At 44.6% G+C, this 26,026-nt stretch overlaps 1 protein-coding gene across 1 annotated transcript in view; it reads left to right on the top strand.

Annotated features, from left to right (window-relative positions):
* The window catches only part of LOC121840378 (Fc receptor-like protein 5), a 72,753-nt gene extending 46,988 nt beyond the window's left edge, over window positions 1–25,765 (top strand). Inside the window, exons 6-9 of the mRNA XM_042303310.1 lie at window positions 11,344–11,634; window positions 12,925–13,071; window positions 16,932–16,973; window positions 25,157–25,765. Coding sequence (XP_042159244.1) covers window positions 11,344–11,634; window positions 12,925–13,071; window positions 16,932–16,973; window positions 25,157–25,179 — 503 coding nt within the window. The 3' untranslated portion in view covers window positions 25,180–25,765. The remainder of the gene's footprint in view (window positions 1–11,343; window positions 11,635–12,924; window positions 13,072–16,931; window positions 16,974–25,156) is intronic.
* Window positions 25,766–26,026: the final 261 nt, after the last annotated feature.

Genomic DNA, 26,026 nt, shown 5'->3' with positions numbered 1-26,026 from the left:
TGTTTAGCCCCGGCCTACTAACTGTTAGCTTGTTAGCACAGGCCTGCTAACCATCTGAATCGCCGCGTCCCAAACACTCACTGGACCCATATTTACTTTCAATCTCTTTTCGATTTTTAATTTGATAATACCTTCCGGTAACCTGCCTCACCCAATGTGATACGGAATCACTATTATTTTTAATTTTTAGAACACACTCAAGAACCTCCAGAAGCTAACCAGCTAACTAGCTACAAGCTATTTAGTCATTGTTAGCCACTGCTAGCGGCTTTTACCTTACCTGGTTAATACTCGCCAGTCCAGCTTCCCTGCCCCATCCACCGCTGCCCCCTGGACACTGATCAATTTGGCTACATAGCTGATGCATGCTGGACTGTCCATTAATCACGGTACTCCATTCTGCTTGTTTATGTTTTATCTGTCGGCCCCAGCTGCACTCAGGCTCTGTGTGTAGTTAATCCGACCCCTCCCTGCCTAGTCATCGCCATTTTACCTGCTGTTGTTGTGCTAGCTGATTAGCTGTTGTTGTCTCACCTACTGTTTTAGCTAGCTCTCCCAATTCAACACCTGTGATTACTGTATGCCTCACTGTATGTGTCTCTCAAATGTCAATATGCCTTGTATACTGTTGTTCAGGTTAGTTATCATTGTTTTAGTTTACAATGGAGCCCCTAGTTCCACTCTTCATACCCCTGATACCTCCTTTGTCCCACCTCCCACACATGCGGTGACCTCACCCATTACAACCAGCATGTCCAGAGATACAACCTCTCTCATCACCCAGTGCCTGGGCTTACCTCCGCTGTACCCGCACCCCACCATACCCCTGTCTGCGCATTATGCCCTGAATATATTCTACCATGCCCAGAAATCTGCTCCTTTTATTCTGTCCAAATCAAATCAAATTAAATTTTATTTGTCACATACACATGGTTAGCAGATGTTAATGCGAGTGTAGCGAAATGCTTGTGCTTCTAGTTCCGACAATGCAGTAATAACCAACTAACAATTCCAAAACTACTGTCTTATACACAGTGTAAGGGGATAAAGAATATGTACATAAGGATATATGAATGAGTGATGGTACAGAGCAGCATAGGCAAGATACAGTAGCTGATATCGAGTACAGTATGTAAACATGAGTATGTCCCCAACGCTCTAGGCGACCAGTTTTGATAGCCTTTAGCCGCACCCTCATTCTACTCCTCCTCTGTTCCGCGGGTGATGTGGAGGTAAACCCAGGCCCTGCATGTCCCCAGGCACCCTCATTTGTTGACTTCTGTGATCGAAAAAGCCTTGGTTTCATGCGTGTCAACATCAGAGGCCTCCTCCCTAAGTTTGTTTTACTCACTGCTTTAGCACACTCTGCTAACCCTGATGTCCTTGCCGTGTCTGAATCCTGGCTCAGGAAGGCCACCAAAAATTCTGAGATTTCCATACCCAACTATAACATTTTCCATCAAGATAGAACTGCCAAAGGGGGAGGAGTTGCAGTTTACTGCAGAGAGAGCCTGCAAAGTAATGTCATACTTTCCAGGTCCATACCCAAACAGTTTGAACTACTAATTTTGAAAATTACTCTCTCCAGAAATAAGTCTCTCACTGTTGCCGCCTGCTACCGACCCCCCTCAGCTCCCAGCTGTGCCCTGGACACCATTTGTGAATTGATCGCCCCCATCTAGCTTCAGAGTTTGTTCTGTTAGGTGACCTAAACTGGGATATGCTTAACACCTTGGCAGTTCTACAATCTAAGCTAGATGCCCTCAATCTCACACAAATCATCAAGGAACCCACCAGGTACAACCTTAAATCTGTAAACAAGGGCACCCTCATAGACGTCATCCTGACCAACTGGCCCTCCAAATACACCTCTGCTGTCTTCAACCAGGATCTCAGCGATCACTGCCTCATTGCCTGTATCCGCTACGGAGCCGCTGTCAAACGACCACCCTCATCACTGTCAAACGCTCCCTAAAACACTTCTGTGAGCAGGCCTTTCTAATCGACCTGGCCCGGGTATCCTGGAAGGACATTGACCTCATCCCGTCAGTTGAGGATGCCTGGTCATTCTTTAAAAGTAACTTCCTCACCATTTTAGATAAGCATGCTCCGTTCAAAAAATGCAGAACTAAGAACAGATACAGCCCTTGGTTCACTCCAGACCTGACTGCCCTCGACCAGCACAAAAATATCCTGTGGCGGACTGCAATAGCATCGAATAGTCCGCGCGATATGCAACTGTTCAGGGAAGTCAGGAACCAATACACGCAGTCAGTCAGGAAAGCTAAGGCCAGCTTCTTCAGGCAGAAGTTTGCATCCTGTAGCTCCAACTCCAAAAAGTTCTGGGACACTGTGAAGTCCATGGAGAACAAGAGCACCTCCTCCCAGCTGCCACGGTCACCACCGATAAATCCATGATTATCGAAAACTTCAACAAGCATTTCTCAACAGCTGGCCATGCCTTCCGCCTGGCTACTCCAACCTCAGCCAACAGCTCCGCCCCCCCCGCAGCTACTCGCCCAAGCCTCTCCAGGTTCTCCTTGACCCAAATCCAGATAACAGATGTCCTGAAAGAGCTGCAAAACCTGGACCCGTACAAATCAGCTGAGCTTGACAATCTGGACCCTCTATTTCTGAAACTATCCGCCGCCATTGTCGCAACCCCTATTACCAGCCTGTTCAACCTCTCTTTCATATCGTCTGAGATCCCCAAGGATTGGAAAGCTGCCGCAGTCATCCCCCTCTTCAAAGGGGGAGACACCCTGGACCCAAACTGTTACAGACCTATATCCATCCTGCCCTGCCTATCTAAGGTCTTCGAAAACCAAGTCAACAAACAGGTCACTGACCATCTCGAATCCCACCGTACCTTCTCCGCTGTGCAATCGGGTTTCCGAGCCGGTCAGGGTGCACCTCAGCCACGCTCAAGGTACTAAACGATATCATAACCGCCATCGATAAAAGACAGTACTGTGCAGCCGTCTTCATCGACCTTGCCAAGGCTTTCGACTCTGTCAATCACCATATTCTTATCGGCAGACTCAGTAGCCTCGGTTTTTCGGATGACTGCCTTGCCTGGTTCACCAATTACTTTGCAGACAGAGTTCAGTGTGTCAAATCGGAGGGCATGCTGTCCGGTCCTCTGGCAGTCTCTATGGGGGTGCCACAGGGTTCAATCCTCGGGCCGACTCTTTTCTCTGTATATATCAATGATGTTGCTCTTGCTGCGTGCGATTCCCTGATCCACCTCTACGCAGACACCATTCTATATACTTCCGGCCCGTCCTTGGACACTGTACTATCTAACCTCCAAACGAGCTTCAATGCCATACAACACTCCTTCCGTGGCCTCCAACTGCTCTTAAACGCTAGTAAAACCAAATGCATGCTTTTCAACCGTTCGCTGCCTGCACCCGCACTCCTGACCAGCATCACCACCCTGGATGGTTCCGACCTTGAATATGTGGACATCTATAAGTACCTAGGTGTCTGGCTAGACTGTAAACTCTCCTTCCAGACTCATATCAAACATCTCCAATCGAAAATCAAATCAAGAATCGGCTTTCTATTCCGCAACAAAGCCTCCTTCACTCACGCCGCCAAACTTACCCTAGTAAAACTGACTATCCTACCGATCCTCGACTTCGGCGATGTCATCTACAAAATTGCTTCCAACACTCTACTCAGCAAACTGGATGCAGTTTATCACAGTGCCATCCGTTTTGTCACTAAAGCACCTTATACCACCCACCATTGCGACTTGTATGCTCTAGTCGCCTGGCCCTCGCTACATATTCGTCGCCAGACCCACTGGCTCCAGGTCATCTACAAGTCCATGCTAGGTAAAGCTCCGCCTTATCTCAGTTCACTGGTCACGATGGCAACACCCATCCGTAGCACGCGCTCCAGCAGGTGTATCTCACTGATCATCCCTAAAGCCAACACCTCATTTGGCCGCCTTTCATTCCAGTTCTCTGCTGCCTGTGACTGGAACGAATTGCAAAAATCGCTGAAGTTGGAGACTTTTATATTCCTCACCAACTTCAAACATCTGCTCTCTGAGCAGTTAACCGATCGCTGCAGCTGTACATAGTCTATCGGTAAATAGCCCACCCATTTTTACCTACCTCATCCCCATACTGTTTTTATTTATTTACTTTTCTGCTCACCAATATCTCTACCTGTACATGACCATCTGATCATTTATCACTCCAGTGTTATTAATCTGCAAAATTGTAATTATTCACCTATCTCCTCATGCCTTTTGCACACAATGTATATAGACTCTCCTTTTTTTTCTACTGTGTTATTGACTTGTTAATTGTTTACTCCATGTGTAACTCTGTGTTGTCTGTTCACACTGCTATGCTTTATCTTGGCCAGGTCGCAGTTGCAAATGAGAACTTGTTCTCAACTAGCCTACCTGGTTAAATAAAGGTGAAATAAAAATAAAATAAATAATCTCCCCGGTGTACATGCACCGAACATCCATAGGCTGGAGCCACCTGGAAGCTCTGTGCATGTACATATAAAGAGAACTAAATAGGAAACTCAACAGTGTGTTACGCTGAGAAACATTATTTAGATAGATGTTTTGTTGTTGTTGAAAGCTTGAAATGTACACAATGCCAAGGGACCTTGTCCTGCTTCATAGATAGCAACCCTAAGGGCAATAACATAGGGGGTGTGGGGCCATTCTCTTTCAAAGGTTCAAACACAGACCCCCCCAGTTCAACCAGGTACCTAGATGTTACGAATTCCTTTTGGCCCGACAGTCTAGGGGGGATGGTAATGAGACCCGTAACATAACTCATGCAAATTATAGTGTGACATTATAGTGTGACAAAGTAAAAGTGAGAACGAAATAACCACGACAACTGAAATCTACTGTCAAACTCAAGGTTTATTTGTAAACACACGGTAATGGGGGGGAGCAGGAAAAGGGGCTGAGCTGGACCCAAGGAAAGAAACAATAAGTATTCAAAAACACCCCTAAGCTAGACTAGCCTACTTTAACAACAGCTAACCAAAAATACAGTGGGTGGTCCGCCCAGTTCTAACTAGTGTATTTAACAAAGTCTACCTACGGGTAGTGTATGCCCATGAGCGACTTGTCTTGGTTTCCCCTTTTCCCACCAGCAAACAAACAAACACCATAACCAAAACAATACTCACAGGTGATGAAAAAGTGCTATGGAGGTGCTCAAACAAGAGGTTAATACACAAGAGAGTGAAACACAGACCTACAGACATGGCATTTACAGAGAGATTGAGCTCTAGAGCAAACAACTGATGGGGTTTTTAAACCAAGGGAAAGGAACTGTGATAGGGTAGGAAACAGGAGGAGGTGTGTCTTCTGATTGATGATTGGATTGGAGACTGATTGTGGAGTGATGATTTTCACCTGTGAGGGGAGAAGGAGAGAAAACAACACAGGATACATATACACACAGACACAGGATACCTGTATCCGTAACACTAGACATCAATCAGCATGACAACTTCAAAGGAATAGATGCAATATAGATATAAAATAACACACCATCTAACACGTGACGACAGGAACAGGATGTCCAGCCCGGATGCCCATGTTTGGCATGTACTCGTCATCTGGACATAGGGCCATAATTCAAATGAGGGATGGAATATGGGAAATTAATGTCTATTTTGTGATGTCATTAAAATTATCAAAAAGACTTGATAACAGAAACAACTTTAACGGGTACTGGCTGTACTTTTCCCCTGACCGACAACTTTACCAAACTCACACTTTACCAAGTTAATGGTAAGTTGAACTTCTGCCAGGCGACTAAACAGCGCTGCTGTACAGCACAAGTATTCCCGTGTGTCACTGTACACAGCTACATCAAGGTACATCATCATTGAGGTACACAGCACATCCCTCCAAACCAGAAACAACCCTGTTCATAAGGCGTTGAAGTGGTAAATTGTAAATAAGAATTGGTTCTTAACTATTAAATAAAATGCAGGGAAGTGGGTCGGAATCAGGTTGTCACACTTAACTTTTCGGTAGTAAAACCAAAATGTTCTATCCTGCTTATGAACCACAACACAAGGGTTAGCCTAACCCTAACCCATTATCAAGCATATAATGAATGAGTTCAAATGTTTGTTTCTCAAACGACACACGGTAAAACCATTGCTGGATAGGCATCACCAACGTCAATAAGGAGGAGTGTCTGTAAATAAAATAAAGTAGTAAATCTTATGACTAACCAGCTATTGGCATGGGAAACGATCAAATTCACCAGCTCGGCACAACAAGGAACAGACAAGTAGAGTATCCAAACCACCCAGAGACTGAATTCTTTAACCTTCTAGGACACCATCTTGGCTAAGCAACCCCCCCAGCCCTGAACTCATCAAAACAACAGGTTTTGTGTCCACTGCAGGTACAGGCAAGACTGAGGCAATAGAGGATGGGATGGAAGGCTTCAACAACTTCACATGTATAGCCTTTTTCCTTTGAGGAGTTGCAACCACGTAGTTCAGCTCCGAAACCTGATGGACCACTGTATATGGCCCACCAACAAAATCAAATCAAATTTCTTTATATAGCACTTGCTGTACAGAAACCCAGCCTAAAACCCCAAACAGCAAGCAATGCAGGTGTTGAAGCACGTTGGCTAGGAAAAACTCCCTAGAAAGGCCAAAACCTAGGAAGAAACCTAGAGAGGAACCAGGCTATGAGGGGTGGCCAGTCCTGTTCACCGGACGTGCTACCTGTCCCAGACCTATTATTTGACCATGCTGGTAATTTATGAACATTTGAACATCTTGGCCATGTTCTGTCCCTACACCAGACTCAGACATGGAATCAGCGCCACTCATTGCACAAGCAGTAAACACTTTGGGGAAAGTCTGAGCACTTTCATTCTCTGAGTTCTCTGAATGGTAGTGTATGTATGTGGCAAGGCGGTCAGAGAATCTTTGAACTGCTCCAGCAAAACTAAACTGCACAACTGCTCATAGATTGTAACATCCAACTGGGTGTGCAAATCCCGTGCAAACTCAACATAAGTCTGTCAGCTTTTTTTCATCAAGTTCGAAACGCTTCAGGAACTAACTCATAGGCAACACAGCAGCTTTAACTTTGTCATAGGTTTGGCTGTCAGAAACGTTAAGAGCTCTAGTGCTTTCCCAGTTAGCACACATTGCAACAACGTATGGTCGGTGTCAGGTCAATCCCTGGAATCTGCTACTCAAACAATGAAAAAATAACTCTGGTTCCTTTTCACTGAATTTCAGCAGGAGCTTCAAGTTTTACGTAAGTAAGGCTGAGCACGACCTCTGGATAAATCACCGTAACTGTCATTAAGGGATGGCAGAGAGTGTCTCTGACCAAATCTAAACGGACTTGTTGCAGCGTCAGTTTGGTACACTCCATTTCTTGTTTAACTTCTTAAGGTATAGGGGGCAGCATTTTCACTCTTTGGATAAATAGCGTGCCCAATTTCAACTTCCTGCTACTCATGCCAGGAATATAAGATATGCATATTATTAGTATATTTGGATAGAAAACACTGAAGTTTCTAAAACTGTTTGAATCATGTCGGAGTATAACAGAACTTATGTAGCAGGCAAAACCCCGAGGACTAACAGTTCAGAATATTTTTTGTTTGTTGTCTCTTTCTGTTCACTGAGTTCTCATTGGCACATGATATTTCTTAGGAACCTGTTTTCAGTTCCTACCGCTTCCACTGGATGTCACCAGTCTTTGGAATTTGGTTGAGGTTATTAATTTGTGCAATGAAGAAGGCCATCTAGGAAAGACGTAACACTGTTGAGAGTTGCGCAAGACGTGAAAAGGAGCATGGCTTGTATTCTTCCTGTATTGAACACAGATTGCCCCGTCTACAATTTGATTGATTATTAACGTTTAAAAATACCTAAAGTTGTATTACAAAAGTAGTTTGAAATATTTTGGCAACGTTTAGAAGTTTAGAAGTTGTTTGGAAGCTGTTTTTTTCTGGATCAAACACGCATCAAATAAATGGACATTTGGATATATATGGACAGAATTAATCAAACAAAAGGATCAATTGTGATGTTTATGGGACATATTGTTGGAGTGCCAACAAAAGAAGCTCGTCAAAGGTAATGCATGTTTTATATTTTATTTCTGCGTTTTATGTAGCGCCTGCAGGGTTGAAATATGCCAACTCCTTTGTTTACTATTGTGCCATCATCAGATAATAGCTTCTTATGCTTTCGCCGAAAAGCCTTTTTAAAATCTGACATGTTGACTGGAGTCACAACGAGTGTAGCTTTAATTGAGTATCTTACACGTGTGATTTAACGAAAGTTTGATTTTTATAAATTTGCTGCGCTGCATTTCCCTGTTTTTTGCCCAAGTGGGACGCAAGCGCCCCAAGAGGTTTAAGCCTTTCTACCTACAACTCCTTTTCCAAGGCTTGTTGCTGTTTCAGCCTATTATGCTCTAGTCGTAGCAACAGTTCCCTGTTCAAAAGATAAGACTGGATTAGGGGTGTTTGTAGTGGACCGAAATGTACCCGGATTCGATCAAGTTGGCCTTTAGTATGGACTTAACCGTCTTTTTCAGATGTTTATCATCACCCAATGTTATGTCGCAATTCACAACAATTGGTATTTAGTATAGCAACTCAAAAGCTTCTCCCTCAGGACTTCGAAGAATTCCACAATGTTAGCCATAGTCAGTCAACCAACTATGGATGAACAACAACCTGCTCTCACCCCAAACCATACTAAAACAGAAGCAGCGTCAACCACACAGGAGAGGGGAAAAAACAAACGGATCTTCCCCAGACTTATTACTAGTTAAACCCTAGACTTCATGCAGTTACTGGCAGTGGGTATTTATGCACTTTAGTTGTCAAAGAAAAAGCTTCCAGCGAGCTGGTTACCTCTTCGGGCCAGAGCTGTGCTCTCGAGACAACTGCACGAGCCACGGTCACCACACAAAACAACAAAGAGCTAACACTTACCAATGTGTGTCATAATGGACACACTTTACTAAACCTACCAGGGGAGAAGATAAGTCCAGGTTGCCAATCCACACTGTCCCAAAATTCTCTCACTGCTAACACCACACAAACACTAACCTCATGTCCCAACAATGAGCAAAGCTCAAAGATCTTCAACCGGAACAGAAGATGGAGATAAACCGTAGTCCTCTCTAAACTGCAGCACAAAGAATGTAGCAACAGGCAAAATGTCACAAATAGTTTTGTACATGCACCTCAGTATTTTAACTCCCCATCAAAAGTACAACAACCCCGTAGATAGAAGTGTTATTATTGCCAAACAATCACAAATCCCTTTAGTTTGAAATTACCACAGTAACCAGTTAGCAAATCTCTGCTGTTTCCTGAAGTCCACAATCATCTCCTTAGTTTTGTTGACGTTGAGTGTGAGGTTATTTTCCTGACACCACACTCCGAGGGCCCTCACCTCCTCCCTGTAGGCCGTCTCGTCGTTGTTGGTAATCAAGCCTACCACTGTTGTGTCGTCCGCAAACTTGATGATTGAGTTGGAGGCGTGCGTGGCCACGCAGTCGTGGGTGAACAGGGAGTACAGGAGAGGGCTCAGAACGCACCCTTGTGGGGCCCCAGTGTTGAGGATCAGCGGGGTGGAGATGTTGTTGCCTACCCTCACCACCTGGGGGCGGCCCGTCAGGAAGTCCAGTACCCAGTTGCACAGGGCGGGGTCGAGACCCAGGGTCTCGAGCTTGATGACGAGCTTGGAGGGTACTATGGTGTTGAATGCCGAGCTGTAGTCGATGAACAGCATTCTCACATAGGTATTCCTCTTGTCCAGATGGGTTAGGGCAGTGTACAGTGTGGTGGTGTGGGGGTTCTAATCGGGGGAGCTGACATGGGGAGACGGGGGGTCTATTTTATTGGTGGGTAATGTGTTGGTTGTGTGGTGTTGAGGTTGTGGTCCGGGTCTGAGGTGGGCTGTTCTGCAGGCTTCTCTGGAGGAGTGTTCTGCTCTGTCACACCTCAGCTTTCTCACCTCTTCCTTCAGTGCTGTGAGCTGTGCCGTGACTTCCTCTCTCTCCTCCATCAGTGCTGTTAGCCGGGCTGTGTTTTCCTCTGTTAGCTGTTCCATGTGTTTATCTCTCTCCTCCAGTTCTCTCACCTCAGTCTGTAGAGCAGCTAGCTCTCAGACAGCCGTCCATCTCCACCTTCTGCCCTCCGGGTCTTGTTGGGGGGGTTGTTGTGTTGGTCTGTTTTGTGGGTTTGTTGTCTGGATTGTGTGGACTAGCTCTGAGCTCCACCATGTCTCTCTCCTGCTCTGTGAATTTATCCCTCTTAATGATGGAGGAGCAGTTGTGGGACCTGGGTGTGTTCAGTACTGGGTGGGGTGACCTTTCTGCAGGACAGTTTGAAGACTCAGGATGGGGAGTCGTCACAGAGAGAGCTTTTTTCTGCTGTGTTCTCACTTTGATCCCGTAAGAGTCCTGCTGGAACTGCACCATTACTTTTGTACTTATTCCGTGCAGTGTTATTTTTAATACCCAAGGGGTACTGTACTGGGATGACATCTGCACAGGGATAAGCCATAGGGGCGTCAAAGGCCTCTACATTTGGGAGGCATTGAAACTCTCCATTGTTAATGTAACAGATGTGAAACGGCTAGCTAGTTAGCAGTGGTGCGCGCTAAATAACATTTCAATCGGTGATGTCACTTGCTCTGAGACCTTGAAGTAATGGTTCCCCTTGCTCTGCAAGGGCCGCGGCTTTTGTGGAGCGATGGGTAACGATGCTTCGTGCGGGACTGTTGTTGATGTGTGCAGAGGGTCCCTGGTTCGCGCCCGGGTATGGGCGAGGGGACGGTCTAAAGTTATACTGTTACATAAGCTCAAGAGTATTCTCACGTCACACCTCAGTGCTAATTGAAGTTGCAGGCAGGTCTGTTTTGTCCTAGCAGCTTGGTAGCATAGTATACTTATTTACAACTCTTTATATAACAGAATTACCTAGAGATGATTGTCTTTTACTCTTCAGAAGTTTCTTCAGACTGAACATTACTCACTCACTTTTGGGTTTGATGGTATTTCCAGGTTCCGCTGTGTTTCTTTTGCAGGTTCTGGTTTGTTAGAAGGTATTTTCTTGATAGCCCTTGGTAATAATCCATTCTGATAATTTTGTCCAAAATCAACATTTTAGGTATGGAATTTGATTTGGTTTGAAGCTTTTGATGAGGAAGGTATTACGCTGTATAAATGTAAATAAAATCTGTTTATCTACATTTATCCACCTTTAATTTTAGTTTTGCAGAATAACTCAATCTCTCTCTCTCTCCCGCTCCTCTCTCTCCCGCTCCTCTCTTTCTCAGATCTCTCTCTCTCAGATCTCTCTCTTCTAGCCTCTCTGATTGTCAGTCCTGACAGATCTCAGTTCTTTGAATATGAGTCTGTCTCTCTGAGCTGTGAGGTTCAGGGGAACTCTGCTGGATGGAGAGTGGTGAGGAACTCCGAGAGAAGAAACCTTTCAGAGTGTAATACTGACTGGGGAAAACAACAAGGGTCTTCATGCATCGTGTCACTCATAACATCAGACAGTGGAGTGTACTGGTGTGAGTCTGGGTCTGGAGAACACAGCAATGCTGTCAACATCACAGTACATGGTATGTCCACAAATACTATTAAGAAACCCAGCAAAAATAGAAACGTCCACTCACTATCAACTGCGTTTATTTTCAGCAAACTTAATTAACATGTGTAAATTTTTGTATGAACATAACAAGATTCAACAACTGAGACATAAACTGAACAAGTTCCCTGTTCCCTGTGTCCTGAACAAAGGGGGGGGTCAAAATCAAAAGTAACAGTCAGTATCTGGTGTGGCCATCAGCTGCATTAAGTACTGCAGTGCATCTCCTCCTTGTGGACTGCACCAGTTCTTGCAGTGAGATGTTACCACTCTTTCACCAAGGCACCTGCAAGTTCCCTGACATTTCTGGGGGGAATGGCCCTAGCCCTCACCCTCCGATCCAACAGGTCCCATACATGCTCAATGGGATTGAGATCTGGGATCTTTGCTGGCCATGGCAGAATGCTGATATTCCTGTCTTGCAGGAAATCATGCACAAAACGAGCAGTATGTCTGGTGGCATTGTCATGCTGGAGGGTCATGTCAGGATGAACCTGCAGTAAGGGTACCACATGAGGGAGGAGGATGTCTTCCCTGTAACTCACAGCATTGAGATTGCCTGCAATGACAACAAACTTCGATGATGCACACACCGCCCCAGACCATGACGGACCCTCCACCTCCAAATCCCGCACCAGAGTACAGGCCTCGGTGTAATGCTCATTCCTTCGAAGATAATAAACGCAAATCCGACCATCACCCCTGGTGAGACAAAACCGTGACTTGTCAGTGAAGAGCACTTTTTGCCAGTCCTGCCTGGTCCGACGGTGGTCAGTTTGTGCCCATAGGCGACGTTGTTGCTGGTGATGTCTGGTGACGACCTGCCTTACAACAGGCCTACAAGCCCTCAGTCCAGCCTCTCCCGGCCTATTGCGGACAGTATGATCACTGATGGAGGGATTGTGCGTTCCTGGTGTAACTCAGGCAGTTGTTGCCATCCTGTACCGATATGTTGTCCATATACCACGCCCCCTCGGGCCTTATTGCTTCAATATGCGGTAGTAACATTTCTTACACTGTATTTTCTGTAACTAAACTTGCAAATATACTGAATATTTGACATGTATGAACAGAATTCAAAGTGTGTGTGTGTGTGTGTGTGTGTGTGTGTGTGTGTGTGTGTGTGTGTGTGTGTGTGTGTGTGTGTGTGTGTGTGTGTGTGTGTGTGTGTGAAAGCCTGGGTGTCAATTTTCTTGATTTTGTTTTTCTTCAAGTCTCCCTACCTGTAAATGTGCTCATAATACAGGTCTCATTCTTTCTCCAGATGCAGGTCCAACTCCCATTCCATCTCCAGCAGTCCCAGTGTTGTCCATGTCTCTACCCAGGCTGCTGTGTAGTCTACTGGTGGGGTCTCCCTACCTGCTGGTGACCATCATACTGCTGGTGAAATGCTGCAGGAGCAGGACTCAAGGTGAGAACCTGAGTTTATACAGGATCACCTCATTCCAACAGAATACCTGTTGTAAATCAGAATTATATCACAATGACTGACAATACTGTGGGTTGAACTGTATCTCTCATTGAATTCTGTTGTAAAGTGTTGCTGTGATTGAATTTTTTTAAGTGTTGATAACTTGCTCTGACTGAACCCTGTTGTGTTTAACTGTAGTTCGTCCAGCATCTAGTGGAAGCCATTATTCTCGGGTTTTTCGCCATATCAGTTCTGTTATACTCACAGACATTATTTTAATAGTTTTGGAAAGAGTGTTTTCAGAGTGTTTTCTATCCAATGGTACTAATCATATGCATATCCAGCTTCTGGGACTGAGTAACAGGCAGTTTACTATGGGACGTGCCCATAGACAGGTGGAAATTCAGGATTCTGCCCCCTATCCCGAAGAATTTGTTTAAAGTGTCCAGTGATTGGGTCTCAATGTAGGCAGCAGCCTCTCTGAGTTAGTGATTGCTGTTTAACAGTCTGATGGCCTTGAGATAGAAGCTGTTTTTCAGTCTATCGGTCCCAGCTTTGATGCACCTGTACTGACCTCGCCTTCTGGATGATACCGGGGTGAACAGACAGTGGCTTGGGTCATTGTTGTCCTTGATCTTTTTGGCCTTCCTGTGACATAGGGTGCTGTAGGTGTCATGGAGGGCAGGTAGTTTGCCCTCGGTGATACGTTGTGCAGATGGCACCACCCTCTGGAGAGCCTTGCGGTTGAGAAAGGTGCAGTTGCTGTACCAAGCTGTGATACACAATCGAGAGCCTTCTGTCGGGCTGGATCTGTAAAGGTTTGTTAGGGTTTTGGGTGACAAGCCAAATTTCTTCAGCCTCCTGAGGTTGAAGAGGTGCTGTTGCACCTTCTTCACCAGACTGTCTGTATGGGTGGACCATTTCAGTTTGCCTGTGATGTGTACGCCCTAGAACTTAACTCCTGTGGGCTGTCTTGTCATTGTTGGTGATCAAGCCCACTACTTGTGTCTTCTCCAAACTTGAAGTTTGAGTTGGAGGCGTGCATGGCCACACAGTCGTGGGTGAATGTACAAGAGAGGGCTGAGCACACTCCCTTGTGGGGCTCCAGTGTTGAGTGTCAGCGAAGTGGAGCTGTTGTTTCCTACCTTTACCACCTGGGGGCGGCCCGTCAAAGTCTAGGACCCAGTTGTTCAGGGCTGAGTTGCAGGGTTGAGGCCTCCAGCTTGATGATGAGCAATGGTGTTGAATGCTGGGCTGTAGTCAATGAACAGCATTCTTACATAGGTATTACTTTTGTCCAGATGGGATAAGGCAATGCAATGGCGATTGCGTCATCTGTGGCCCTTTTAAGCAAACTGAAGTGGGTCTTGGGTGGCCGGAAAGGTGGCGGTGATATGATCCTTGACTAGTCTCTCAAAGCACTTCATGATGACAGAAGTGAGTGCTACAGGGCGGTAGTCGTTTAGTTCAGTTATCTTTGCCTTCCTGGGTACAGGAACAATTGTGGCCCTCTTGAAGCATGTGGGGACAGCAGACTGGAATAGGGACTAATTAAATATGTCTGTAAACACACCAGCCAGCTGGTCTGCGCATGCTCTGAGGACGCGGCTAGGGATGCCGTCGGCACCAGCAGCCTTGCGAGGTTTGACACGTTTAAATGTTTTACTCACGTCAGCCACTGAGAAGGAGAGGGGCGGAGCACAGTATTTGTTAGCGATCTGCGACGGTGGCACTGTATTATCCTCAAAGCGGGCAAAGAAGGTGTATAGTTTGTCTGGAAGCTTGAAGTCGGTGTCCGTGACGTGACTGTTTTTGTAGTCTGTGATTTCCTGTAGACCCTGCCACATATGTCTCTTGTCTGAGCTGTTGAATTGCGACTCCACCTTGTCCCTGTACCAGTATTTTGCTTGTTTGATTGCCTTGCGGAGAGAATAACTAGACTGTTTATATTCAACCATATTGCCAGTCCGCTTTCCATGGTTAAATGCTGTGGATCGCGCTTTCAGTTTGCGCGAATGTCGCCATCCATCCATGGTTTCTGGTTAGGGTAGGTTTTAATAGTCACAGTGGGAACAACATCTCCAATTATCTTCCTTATAAACACTCACCGAGCAATGGACATTAGACTCCAATGTTGAATCATATTGAAAAATATTGTAAAGTGTTGATAACTGTAGCTCTCGGAAGTTCACAAAACTCATTTTTCAACCACTCCACATTTCTTGTTAACAAACTATTTTTGGCAAGTCGGTGAGGACATCTACTTTGTGCATTACACAAGTAATTTTTCCAACAATTGTTTACAGACAGATTATTTCACTTATAATTCACTGTATCACAATTCCAGTGGGTCAGAAGTGTACATACACTGAGTTGACAGTGCCTTTAAACAGCTTGTAAAATTCCAGAAAATGCCATGGATTTAGAAGCTTCTGATAGGCTAATGACATCATTTGAGTCCATTGGATGTGTACCTGTGGATGTATTTCAATGCCTACCTTCAAACTCAGTGCCTCGTTGCTTGACATCATGGGAAAATCAAAAGAAATCAGCCAAGACTTCAGAAAAAGAATTGTAGACCTCCACAAGTTAATCCCTGGGACACATTCTGTTCTGTCTCCTAGAGATGAACGTACTTTGGTGCGAAAAGTGCAAATCAATCACAGAACAACAGCAAAGGACTTTGTGAAGATGCTGAAGGAAAAGTATCTATATCCACAGTAAAACGAGTCCAATATCAACATAACCTGAAAGGCTGCTCAGCATGGAAGAAGCCACTGCTCCAAAACCGCCATAAAAAAGCCCAACTACAGTTTGCAACTGCACATGGGGACAAAGATCGTACTTTTTGGAGAAATGTCCTCTGGTCTGATGAAACAAAAATAGAACTGTTTGGCCACAATGACCATCATTATGTTTGGAGGAAAAAGGGGGAAGCTTGCAAGCCAAACAACACCATCCCAACCGTGAAGCACAGGGGTGGCAGCATCATGTTGTGAGGGTGCTTTGCTGCATGAGTGACTGGTGCACTTCACAAAATAGATGGCTTCATGAGGGAGGAAAATTATGTGGATGTATTGAAGCAACATCTCAAGACATCAGTCAGGAAGTTAAAGCTTAGTCGGAAATGGGTCTTCCAAATGGACAATGACCCCAAGCATACTTCCAAAGTTGTGGCAAAATGCCTTAAAGACAACTAAATCAAGGTATTGGAGTGGCCATCACAAAGCCCTGACCTCAATCCCATAGAAAATTTGTGGGCAGAACTGAAAAGTGTGTGAGAGCGAGGAGGCCTACAAACCTGGTTTAGTTACACCCGCTCTGTCAGGAGGAATGGGCCAAAATTCACCCAAATTATTGTGGGAAGCTTGTGGAAGGCTACTCAAAATGTTTGACCCAAGTTAAATCATTTAAAGGCTGTGCTACCAAATTGATTACCAAATTGACACCAATTGAGTGCATGTGAACTTCTGACCCACTGGGAATGTGATGAAAGAAATAAAAGCTGAAATAAATCATTCTCTCGAATATTATTCGGACATTTCACATTCTTAAAATACGGTGGTGATCCTAACTGACCTAAAACAGGGAATTTTTACTAGGATTAAATGTCAGGAATTTTGAAACACTGAGTTTAAATGTATTTGGCTAACTATCTCTGATTGAACCATGTTGTAAAGTGTTGATAACTTTAGCTCTGATTGAACCATGTTAAGTAATGATAACTGTATGTTGTAAACTGTGTTGATTGAACCATGTTGTAAAGCTCTGATTGAACCATGTTTAAAGTGCTCTTTGAACCATAAAGTGTGTAACTGTTTGATACATCATGTTTTAAGTGTTGATAACTGTCTGTTTAGGTGAAACCAGGATACCCAGGAAGACCCACCAAGACCAATTAGGTGAGTATTCTGAACACTGAACACTGTGTGTACTATATTATATTACCTCTTAGTAGAAGTGGAAGTGGAAAGTAGGAATATTTTCTAGGGATATTTATGTCCGTTGCGTTATGCGAATTAGTGTCAAGCGATGATTTACGCTCCCGCATGCGGGGTGGGGAGTCAGTAGAGGTTTAACACCCCGGCCATTTTACAAATAATGCTCTCACAAATTATCAATGAACCTACCAGGTTCAACCCCAAATCCGTAAACATGGGCACCCTCATAGATAGCATTCTAACTAACTCGCCATCCAAATACACCTCTTCTGTTTTCAACCAAGATCTCAGCGATCACTGCCTCATTGCCTGCATCCGTAATGGATCTGCGATCATACGACCACCCCTCATCACTCTCAAACGCTCCCTAAAACACTTCAGCAAGCAGGCCTTTCTTTTAAAAATTTTTTACCCCTTTTTCTCCCCAATTTCGTGGTATCCAATTGTTGTAGTAGCTACTATCTTGTCTCATCCCTACAACTCCCGTATGGGCTCGGGAGAGACGAAGTCATGCGTCCTCCGATACACAACCCAACCAAGCTGCACTGCTTCTTAACACAGCGCGCATCCAACCCAGAAGCACCCATGTGTCAGAGGAAACACCTTGGTTAGCGAGCACTTCGCCCGGCCCGCCACAGGAGTCGCTGGTGCGTGATGAGACAGGGACACCCCTACCGACCAAGCCCTCCCTAACCCGGACGACGCTAGGCCAATAATGCGTCGCCCCATGGACCTGCCGGTCGCTGCCAGTTACGACAGAGCCTGGGCGCGAACCCAGGGACTCTGATGGCACAGCTGGCACTGCAATACAGCGCCCTTAACCACTGCGGGAGGCCCTTTCTAGTCGACCTTGCCGGGGTATCCTGGAAGGATATTGACCTCATCCCGTCAGTAGAGGATGCCTGGTTATCCTTTAAAAGTGCCTTCCTCACCATCTTAAATAAGCATGCTCCAATAAACAAAATTGAGCCAGGAATAGATATAGCCCTTCGTTCACTCCAGACCAGTCTGCCCTTGACCAGCACAAAACATCCTGTGGCGTTCTGCATTAGCATCAAATAGCCCCCGTGATATGCAACTTTTCAGGGAAGTTAGGAACCAATATACACAGGCAGTTAGGAAAGCTAAGGCTAGATTTTTCAAACAGAAATTTGCATCCTGTAATACAAACTCAAAAACGTTCTGGGACACTGTAAAGTCCATGGAGAATAAGTGCACCTCCTCCCAGCTGCCCACTGTTCTGAGGATAGGAAACACTGTTACCATCGATACATCCATTATAATTGAGAATTTCAATAATAATTTCTCTACGGCTGGCCACGCTTTCCACCTGGCTACCCCTACCCCAGTCAACTGCCCAGCACCCTCCACAGCAACCTGCTCAAGCCCCCACCTTTTCTCCTTCACTCAAATCCAGACAGCTGATGTTCTGAAATGGCTGCAGAATCTGGACCCCTACAAATCAGCCGGGCTAGACAATTTGGACCCCCTCTTTCTAAAATTATCTGCCGAAATTGTTGCAACCCCTATTACTAGAATGTTCAACCTCTCTTTCATATCGTCTGAGATTCCCAAAGATTAGAAAGCTGCTGCGATCAAATCAAATCACATTTATTTACATAGCCCTTCTCACATCAGCTAATATCACAAAGTGCTGTACAGAAACTCCGCCTAAAACCCCAAACAGCAAGCAATGCAGGTGTAGAAGTGCGGTCATCCCCTTCTTCAAAGGCGGAGACACTCTAGACCGAAACTGCTTCAGACATACAGTATATATATCCTACTCTGCCTTTCTAAGCTCTTTGAAAGCCAAGTTAACAAACAGATTACTGACCATTTCGAATCCCACCGTACATTCTCCGCTATGCAATCCGGTTTCAGAGCTGGTCAGAGCCACGCTCAAGGTCCTAAACGATATCATAACCGCCATCGATAAGAGACTACTGTGCAGCCGTATTCATTGACCTAGCTAAGGCTTTCGACTCAATCACTGCATTCTTATTGGCCGACTCAACAGCCTTGGTTTCTCAAATGATTGCCTTGCCTGGTTCACCAACTACGTCTCTGATAGAGTTCAGTGTGTCAAATCGTAGCGCCTGTTGTCTGGACCTCTGGCAGTGTCTATGGGGGTGCCACAGGGTTCAATTCTCGGGCCAAGTCTTTTCTCTCTATATATCAATGACGTCGCTCTTGCTGCTGGTGATTCTCTGATCCACCTCTACGCAGACGACACCATTCTGTACACTTCTGGGCCTTCTTTGCACACTGTGTTAACTAACCTTCAATGCCATACAAATCTCCTTCCGTGGCCTCCAACTGCTCTTAACTTTTCTAGGGTATGTGGGACGGTAGCATCCCACCTCGTCAACAGCCAGGGAAACTGCAGGGCGTCAAATTCAAAACAACAGAAATCCCATAATTTAAATTCCTCAAACATAAAAAAAAAATCACAATTCCCGTCCATGAAAGCCTTGCACGTGGAAAAGACTAATACTGTAGATGCAAACAAACAAAATGGTAGAGCCTATTCTGATGGATCTCCCTCTCTTTGTAGAAAATACTAGATCAAAAGGTTGTTTGAAGATGACAAGTGTATATGAATCATAAAACACATACAAATAAATATTTACACACATGATGGACCCATAAAGTCTCTTCGAGAGAGAGAGGGAGACATAAGTTGTTGAAGTTGTGGAAGTAAAGTAAAAAAAGCCTGAGAAAATGCAGAGCGCCAAATTCAAATGAATTACTATAAAAATTACTATAAAAATCTAACTTTCATTAAATCATACATGAAAGATACCAACTTAACCTCTAGCGTCGAGCAATCCCGTATCCGGGAGCGTAATCATAGCCTCAAGCTCATTACCATAACGCAACGTTTCCTATTCATGAAAATTAGCCTTTTTTTAACAACACTGTCATCTCAGATTTTCAAAATATGCTTTTCAACCAAAGCTACACAAGCATTTGTGTAAGAGTATTGATAGCCTAGCATAGCATTAAGCCTAGCAATCAGCAGGCAACATTTTCACAAAAACAAGAAAAGCATTCAAATAAAATAATTTACCTTTGAAGAACTTCGGATGTTTTCAATGACGAGACTCTTAGTTAGATAGCAAATGTTCATTTTTTCCAAAAAGATTATTTGTGTAGACGAAATAGCTCCGTTTTGTTCATCATGTTTGGCTAAGAAAAACACCGGAAATACAGTCACTTACAACGCCAAACTGTTTTCCAAATTAGCTCCATAATATCGACAGAAACATGGCAAACGTTGTTTAGAATCAATCGTCAAGGTGTTTTTCACATATCTATTCGATAATCTATCAGTGGTGGCAGTTGCCTTCTCATCAGAAGAAAACTGAAAAATACTGCAGCTGGAGATTACGCAATAATTGCGACGGAGGACACCAAGCGACCACCTGGTAGATGTAGTCTCTTATGGTCAATCTTCCAATGATATGCCTACAAACACATCACAATGCTGCAGACACCTTGGGGAAAACGTGGAAAACATAAGCTGACTCCTAGCTCCTTCACATGGTGGCAAAGTAAATACAATATAGCAAGTAAAACACTGGAATGGTAGTTTTGCAATGGAAGAATGTGCAAAGTAGAAATAAAAATAATGGGGTGCAAAGGAGCAAAATAAATAAATACATAAATAAAATACAGTTGGGAAAGAGGTAGTTGTTTGGGCTAAATTATAGGTGAGCTATGTACAGGTGCAGTAATCTGTGAGCTGCTCTGACAGTTGGTGCTTAAAGCTAGTGAGGGAGATAAGTGTTTCCAGTTTCAGAGATTTTTGTAGTTCGTTCCAGTCATTGGCAGCAGAGAACTGGAAGGAGAGGCGGCCAAAGAAAGAATTGGTTTTGGGGGTGACTAGAGAGATATACCTGCTGGAGCGTGTGCTACAGGTGGGAGATGCTATGGTGACCAGCGAGCTGAGATAAGGGGGGACTTTACCTAGCAAGGTCTTGTAGATAACATGGAGCCAGTGGGTTTGGCGACGAGTATGAAGCGTGGGCCAGCCAACGAGAGCGTACAGGTCGCAATGGTAGGTAGTATATGGGGTTTTGGTGACAAAACGGATTGCACTGTGATAGACTGCATCCAATTTGTTGAGTAGGGTATTGGAGGCTATTTTGTAAATGACATCGCCAAAGTCGAGGATTGGTAGGATGGTCAGTTTTACAAGGGTATGTTTGGCAGCATGAGTGAAGGATGCTTTGTTGCGAAATAGGAAGCCAATTCTAGATTTAACTTTGGATTGGAGATGTTTGATATGGGTCTGGAAGGAGAGTTTACAGTCTAACCAGACACCTAAGTATTTGTAGTTGTCCACGTATTCTAAGTCAGAGCCGTCCAGAGTAGTGATGTTGGACAGGCGGGTAGGTGCAGGTAGCGATCGGTTGAAGAGCATGCATTTAGTTTTACTTGTATTTAAGAGCAATTGGAGGCCACGGAAGGAGAGTTGTATGGCATTGAAGCTTGCCTGGAGGGTTGTTAACACAGTGTCCAAAGAAGGGCCTGAAGTATACAGAATGGTGTCATCTGCGTAGAGGTGGATCAGAGACTCACCAGCAGCAAGAGCTGCATTGATGTTTACAGAGAAGAGTGTCGGTCCAAGAATTGAACCCTGTGGCACCCCCATAGAGACTGCCAGAGGTCCGGACAGCAGACCCTCCGATTTGACACACTGAACTCTATCAGAGAAGTAGTTGGTGAACCAGGCGAGGCAATCATTTGAGAAACCAAGGCTGTCGAGTCTGCCGATGAGGATGTGGTGATTGACAGAGTCGAAAGCCTTGGCCAGATCAATGAATACGGCTGCACAGTAATGTTTCTTATCGATGGCGGTTAAGATATCATTTAGGACCTTGAGCGTGGCTGAGGTGCACCCATGACCAGCTCTGAAACCAGATTGCATAGCAGAGAAGGTATGGTGAGTTTCGAAATGGTTGGTAATCTGTTTGTTGACTTGGCTTTCGAAGACCTTAGAAAGGCATGGTAGGATAGATATAGGTCTGTAGCAGTTTGGGTCAAGAGTGTGTCCCCCTTTGAAGAGGGGGATGACCGCAGCTGCTTTCCAATCTTTGGGAATCTCAGACGACACGAAAGAGAGGTTGAACAGGCTAGTAATAGGGGTGGCAACAATTTCTGCAGATAATTTTAGAAAGAAAGGGTCCAGATTGTCTAGCCCGGCTGATTTGTAGGGGTCCAGATTTTGCAGCTCTTTCAGAACATCAGCTGAACGGATTTGGGAGAAGGAGAAATGGGGAAGGCTTGGGCGAGTTGCTGTTGGGGGTGCAGTGCTGTTGACCGAGGTAGGAGTAGTCAGGTGGAAAGCATGGCCAGCCGTAGAAAAATGCTTATTGAAATTCTCAATTATGGTGGATTTATCAGTGGTGACAGTGTTTACTATCTTCAGTGCAGTGGGCAGCTGGGAGGAGGTGTTCTTATTCTCCATGGACTTTACAGTGTCCCAGAACTTTTTTGAGTTAGTGTTGCAGGAAGCAAATTTCTGCTTGAAAAATCTAGCCTTGGCTTTTCTAACTGCCTGTGTATAATGGTTTCTAGCTTCCCTGAACAGCTGCATATCACGGGGGCTGTTCGATGCTAATGCAGAACGCCATAGGATGTTTTTGTGTTGGTTAAGGGCAGTCAGGTCTGGGGAGAACCAAGGGCTATATCTGTTCCTGGTTCTAAATTTCTTGAATGGGGCATGTCTATTTAAGATGGTTAGGAAGGCATTTTTTTTAAATATCCAGGCATCCTCTACTGACGGGATGAGATCAATATCCTTCCAGGATACCCCTGCCAGGTCGATTAGAAAGGCCTGCTCGCTGAAGTGTTTCAGGGAGCGTTTTACAGTGATGAGTGGAGGTCGTTTGACCGCTGACCCATTACGGATGCAGGCAATGAGGCAGTGATCGCTGGGATCTTGGTTGAAGACAGCAGAGGTGTATTTAGAGGGCAAGTTGGTTTGGATGATATCTATGAGGGTGCCTGTGTTTAAGGCTTTGGGGAGGTACCTGGTAGGTTCATTGATAATTTGTGTGAGATTGAGGGCATCAAGTTTAGATTGTAGGATGGCTGGGGTGTTAAGCATGTTCCAGTTTTGGTCGCCTAGCAGCACGAGCTCTGAAGATAGATGGGGGCAATCAGTTCACATATGGTGTCCAGAGCACAGCTGGGGGCAGAGGGTGGTCTATAGCAGGCGGCAACGGTGAGAGACTTGTTTTCAGAGAGGTGGATTTTTAAAAGTAGAAGTTCAAATTGTTTGGGTACAGACCTGGATAGTAGGACAGAACTCTGCAGGCTATCTCTGCAGTAGATTGCAACACCGCCCCCTTTGGCAGTTCTATCTTGTCTGAAAATGTTGTAGTTTGAAATTAAAATATCAGAATTTTTGGTGGTCTTCCTAAGACAGGATTCAGACACAGCTAGAACATCCGGGTTGGCAGAGTGTGCTAAAGCAGTGAATAGAACAAACTTAGGGAGGAGGCTTCTAATGTTAACATGCATGAAACCAAGGCTATTACGGTTACAGAAGTCGTCAAAAGAGAGTGCCTGGGGAATAGGAGTGGAGCTAGGCACTGCCGGGCCTGGATTCACCTCTACATCGCCAGAGGAACATAGGAGGAGTAGAATAAGGGTGCGGCTAAAAGCAATAAGATTTGGTCGTCTAGAACGTCTGGAACAGAGAGTAAAAGGAGGTTTCTGGGGGCGATAAAATAGCATCAAGGTATAATGTACAGACAAAGGTATGGTAGGATGTGAGTACAGTGGAGGTAAACCTAGGTATTGAGTGATGAAGAGAAAGATATTGTCTCTAGAAACATCATTGAAACCAGGAGATGTCATTGCATGTGTGGGTGGTGGAACTAATAGGTTGGATAAGGTATAGTGAGCAGGACTAGAGGCTCTACAGTGAAATAAGCCAATAAACACTAACCAGAACAGCAATGGACAAGGCATATTGACATTAAGGAGAGGCATGCTTAGTCGAGTGATCAAAAGGGTCCGGTGAGTGGAGAGGTTGGTTGGGGGTCACGGCGATTTAGACAGCTAGCCAGGCCATCGGTAGCAAGCTAGCATAGGATGGAGGTCTGTTATTAGCCACCTCTTGCGTTCCGTCAGTAGATTAGTGGGGTTCCGTGTGGTAGAGGGGATTAATCCAAATCACACAACAACAACAAAAATAAAAACAATAGATATAGTTATAGAGGCCCAAGAAGAAAATGTAATAATAATACAAATAAACAAATAAATTGTCCGATTGTCTATTCAGATAGCAGCCGGTAAGACAGCTAACGGTTAGCAGGCCGCAGATGGGCGTTCAGGTAACGTCGCGACGGAGGAGCCAGCTGGATAACTCCTTCGGGTAGATAACGTCGGCAGTCCAGTTGTGAAGGCCCGGTGGGGCTCCGCGTAGGCAGTAAAACGGGTCCGGATAGGTGACTGCAGCCCAGAAGTGATTGATGGAACTCAGGAGTGATTGACGGAGCTGGCTAGCTCCGGAATAATTGATGTTTGCTCCGGAATAGACGAAAGCCGATAGTCATGCAGATAGCAGCTAGCTAGCTGTGAGATCCAGGTATGAATGTCCAGAGAGTGGTTGAAATCCAGGGACATGGAGAGAAAAATTGGTCCGGTATGTTCCGTTCCGAGCCAAGCTGCGCCGTACAAAACTGCCGATAGATTTTCGAGCTAAAGGATAGCTGATGACCACAAACCGTGGTTAGCTGAATACTAACGATTTGCCAGTAAAGAAGCTAACTAGCTTCTGAACTAGCTTCTGAACTAGCTTCTGAACTAGCTTCTGGATTAGCTTCTGGGCTAGCTTCTGGCTAGCTCCTGGCTAGCTTCTGGCTAGTTTCTGGCTAGCTTCTTGGAGTTTCTGGCTAGCTTCTTGGAGGATTACAGATTTGAGGTAAATAATACTTTTTTATAAATATAAATTGGTGAGGCGGGTTGCAGGAGAGTTTTGAAGGTGAGTTGATGGAAATTTAAAAAATGTATGTGAAAAAAGTTCTAAATATATATATATATACGGGACACGACAAGACGAGGACAAAAGACGTCTGCTATGCCATCTTGGATCACATCACATGATGAACTACTTCTGTGTTGAACAGGTGATCATGTTGAAGAAGAGTGAGGCTGAGATCACCTGATCACCATAACAACCATCAGAATGGAACTCATGGAAATCTAATGTAGAACTGTGAGTCACAATGCTGTATGTTGTTACATTGTAGCTTCACCCACTAGAACAATAGTGGCATTTGATCAAATGTGATCTATTAACTGATACATGTATTATTCTGATTGGAATGTGTTGTAATATAATGTGTTGTATTATTCATTCAGCAGCTGTCCTTTAACATCAGTCATATACTGGTCATATACTGTATAGGATCATGGTTTTGATACATTGTAAATGCCTTCACTTTTCAACTGATAGGTGTTGTGGTTCTGGCATTATTGTTACAGGTTCAGTATAATGTTATACCGTTACATGTTACAGAGATCGAAAACATACAGGAGAGGAGAATTCAATTATTATAATTATTTACTTTAATTTCCCATTTTGTTCTCTATAGTAGTTTATCATTATTTGATTTAAACATGAAACTAATGTAGGCCTATTGATTATATTGTGGATATTTTGTGCAAAACCATTTTGTCTGTCAATTAATCATCTAGCTAAGATATTGCTTTTGTCTTTGTAGCATATAGAATGAAATAAATGATTTTCCTCAATCATGCAGACAGTTTTTTCAAATCTGTTCTGAATGACATCACAACCACTGTTTTTAATTACTTTCACTTCCCTTTATGTATCTTCTAAATGCTCCATTCCAGGTTCCCCCTACAGCCCACAGGGCCTTGAGTATCTTTTAAATGCTCTATTCCAGGTTCCCCCTACAGCCCCCAGGGCCTTGAGTATTTAGTACATTTGGAAAGTATTCACTTTTTTCACATTTTGTTAAGTTACAACCTGT

The sequence above is a fragment of the Oncorhynchus tshawytscha genome, linkage group LG21 (genome assembly GCF_018296145.1).
Source record: "Oncorhynchus tshawytscha isolate Ot180627B linkage group LG21, Otsh_v2.0, whole genome shotgun sequence".
Classification (NCBI taxonomy): domain Eukaryota; kingdom Metazoa; phylum Chordata; class Actinopteri; order Salmoniformes; family Salmonidae; genus Oncorhynchus; species Oncorhynchus tshawytscha.
Note: the sequence above shows the minus strand (reverse complement) of the source record. Positions and strands in the feature narration are given on the sequence as shown.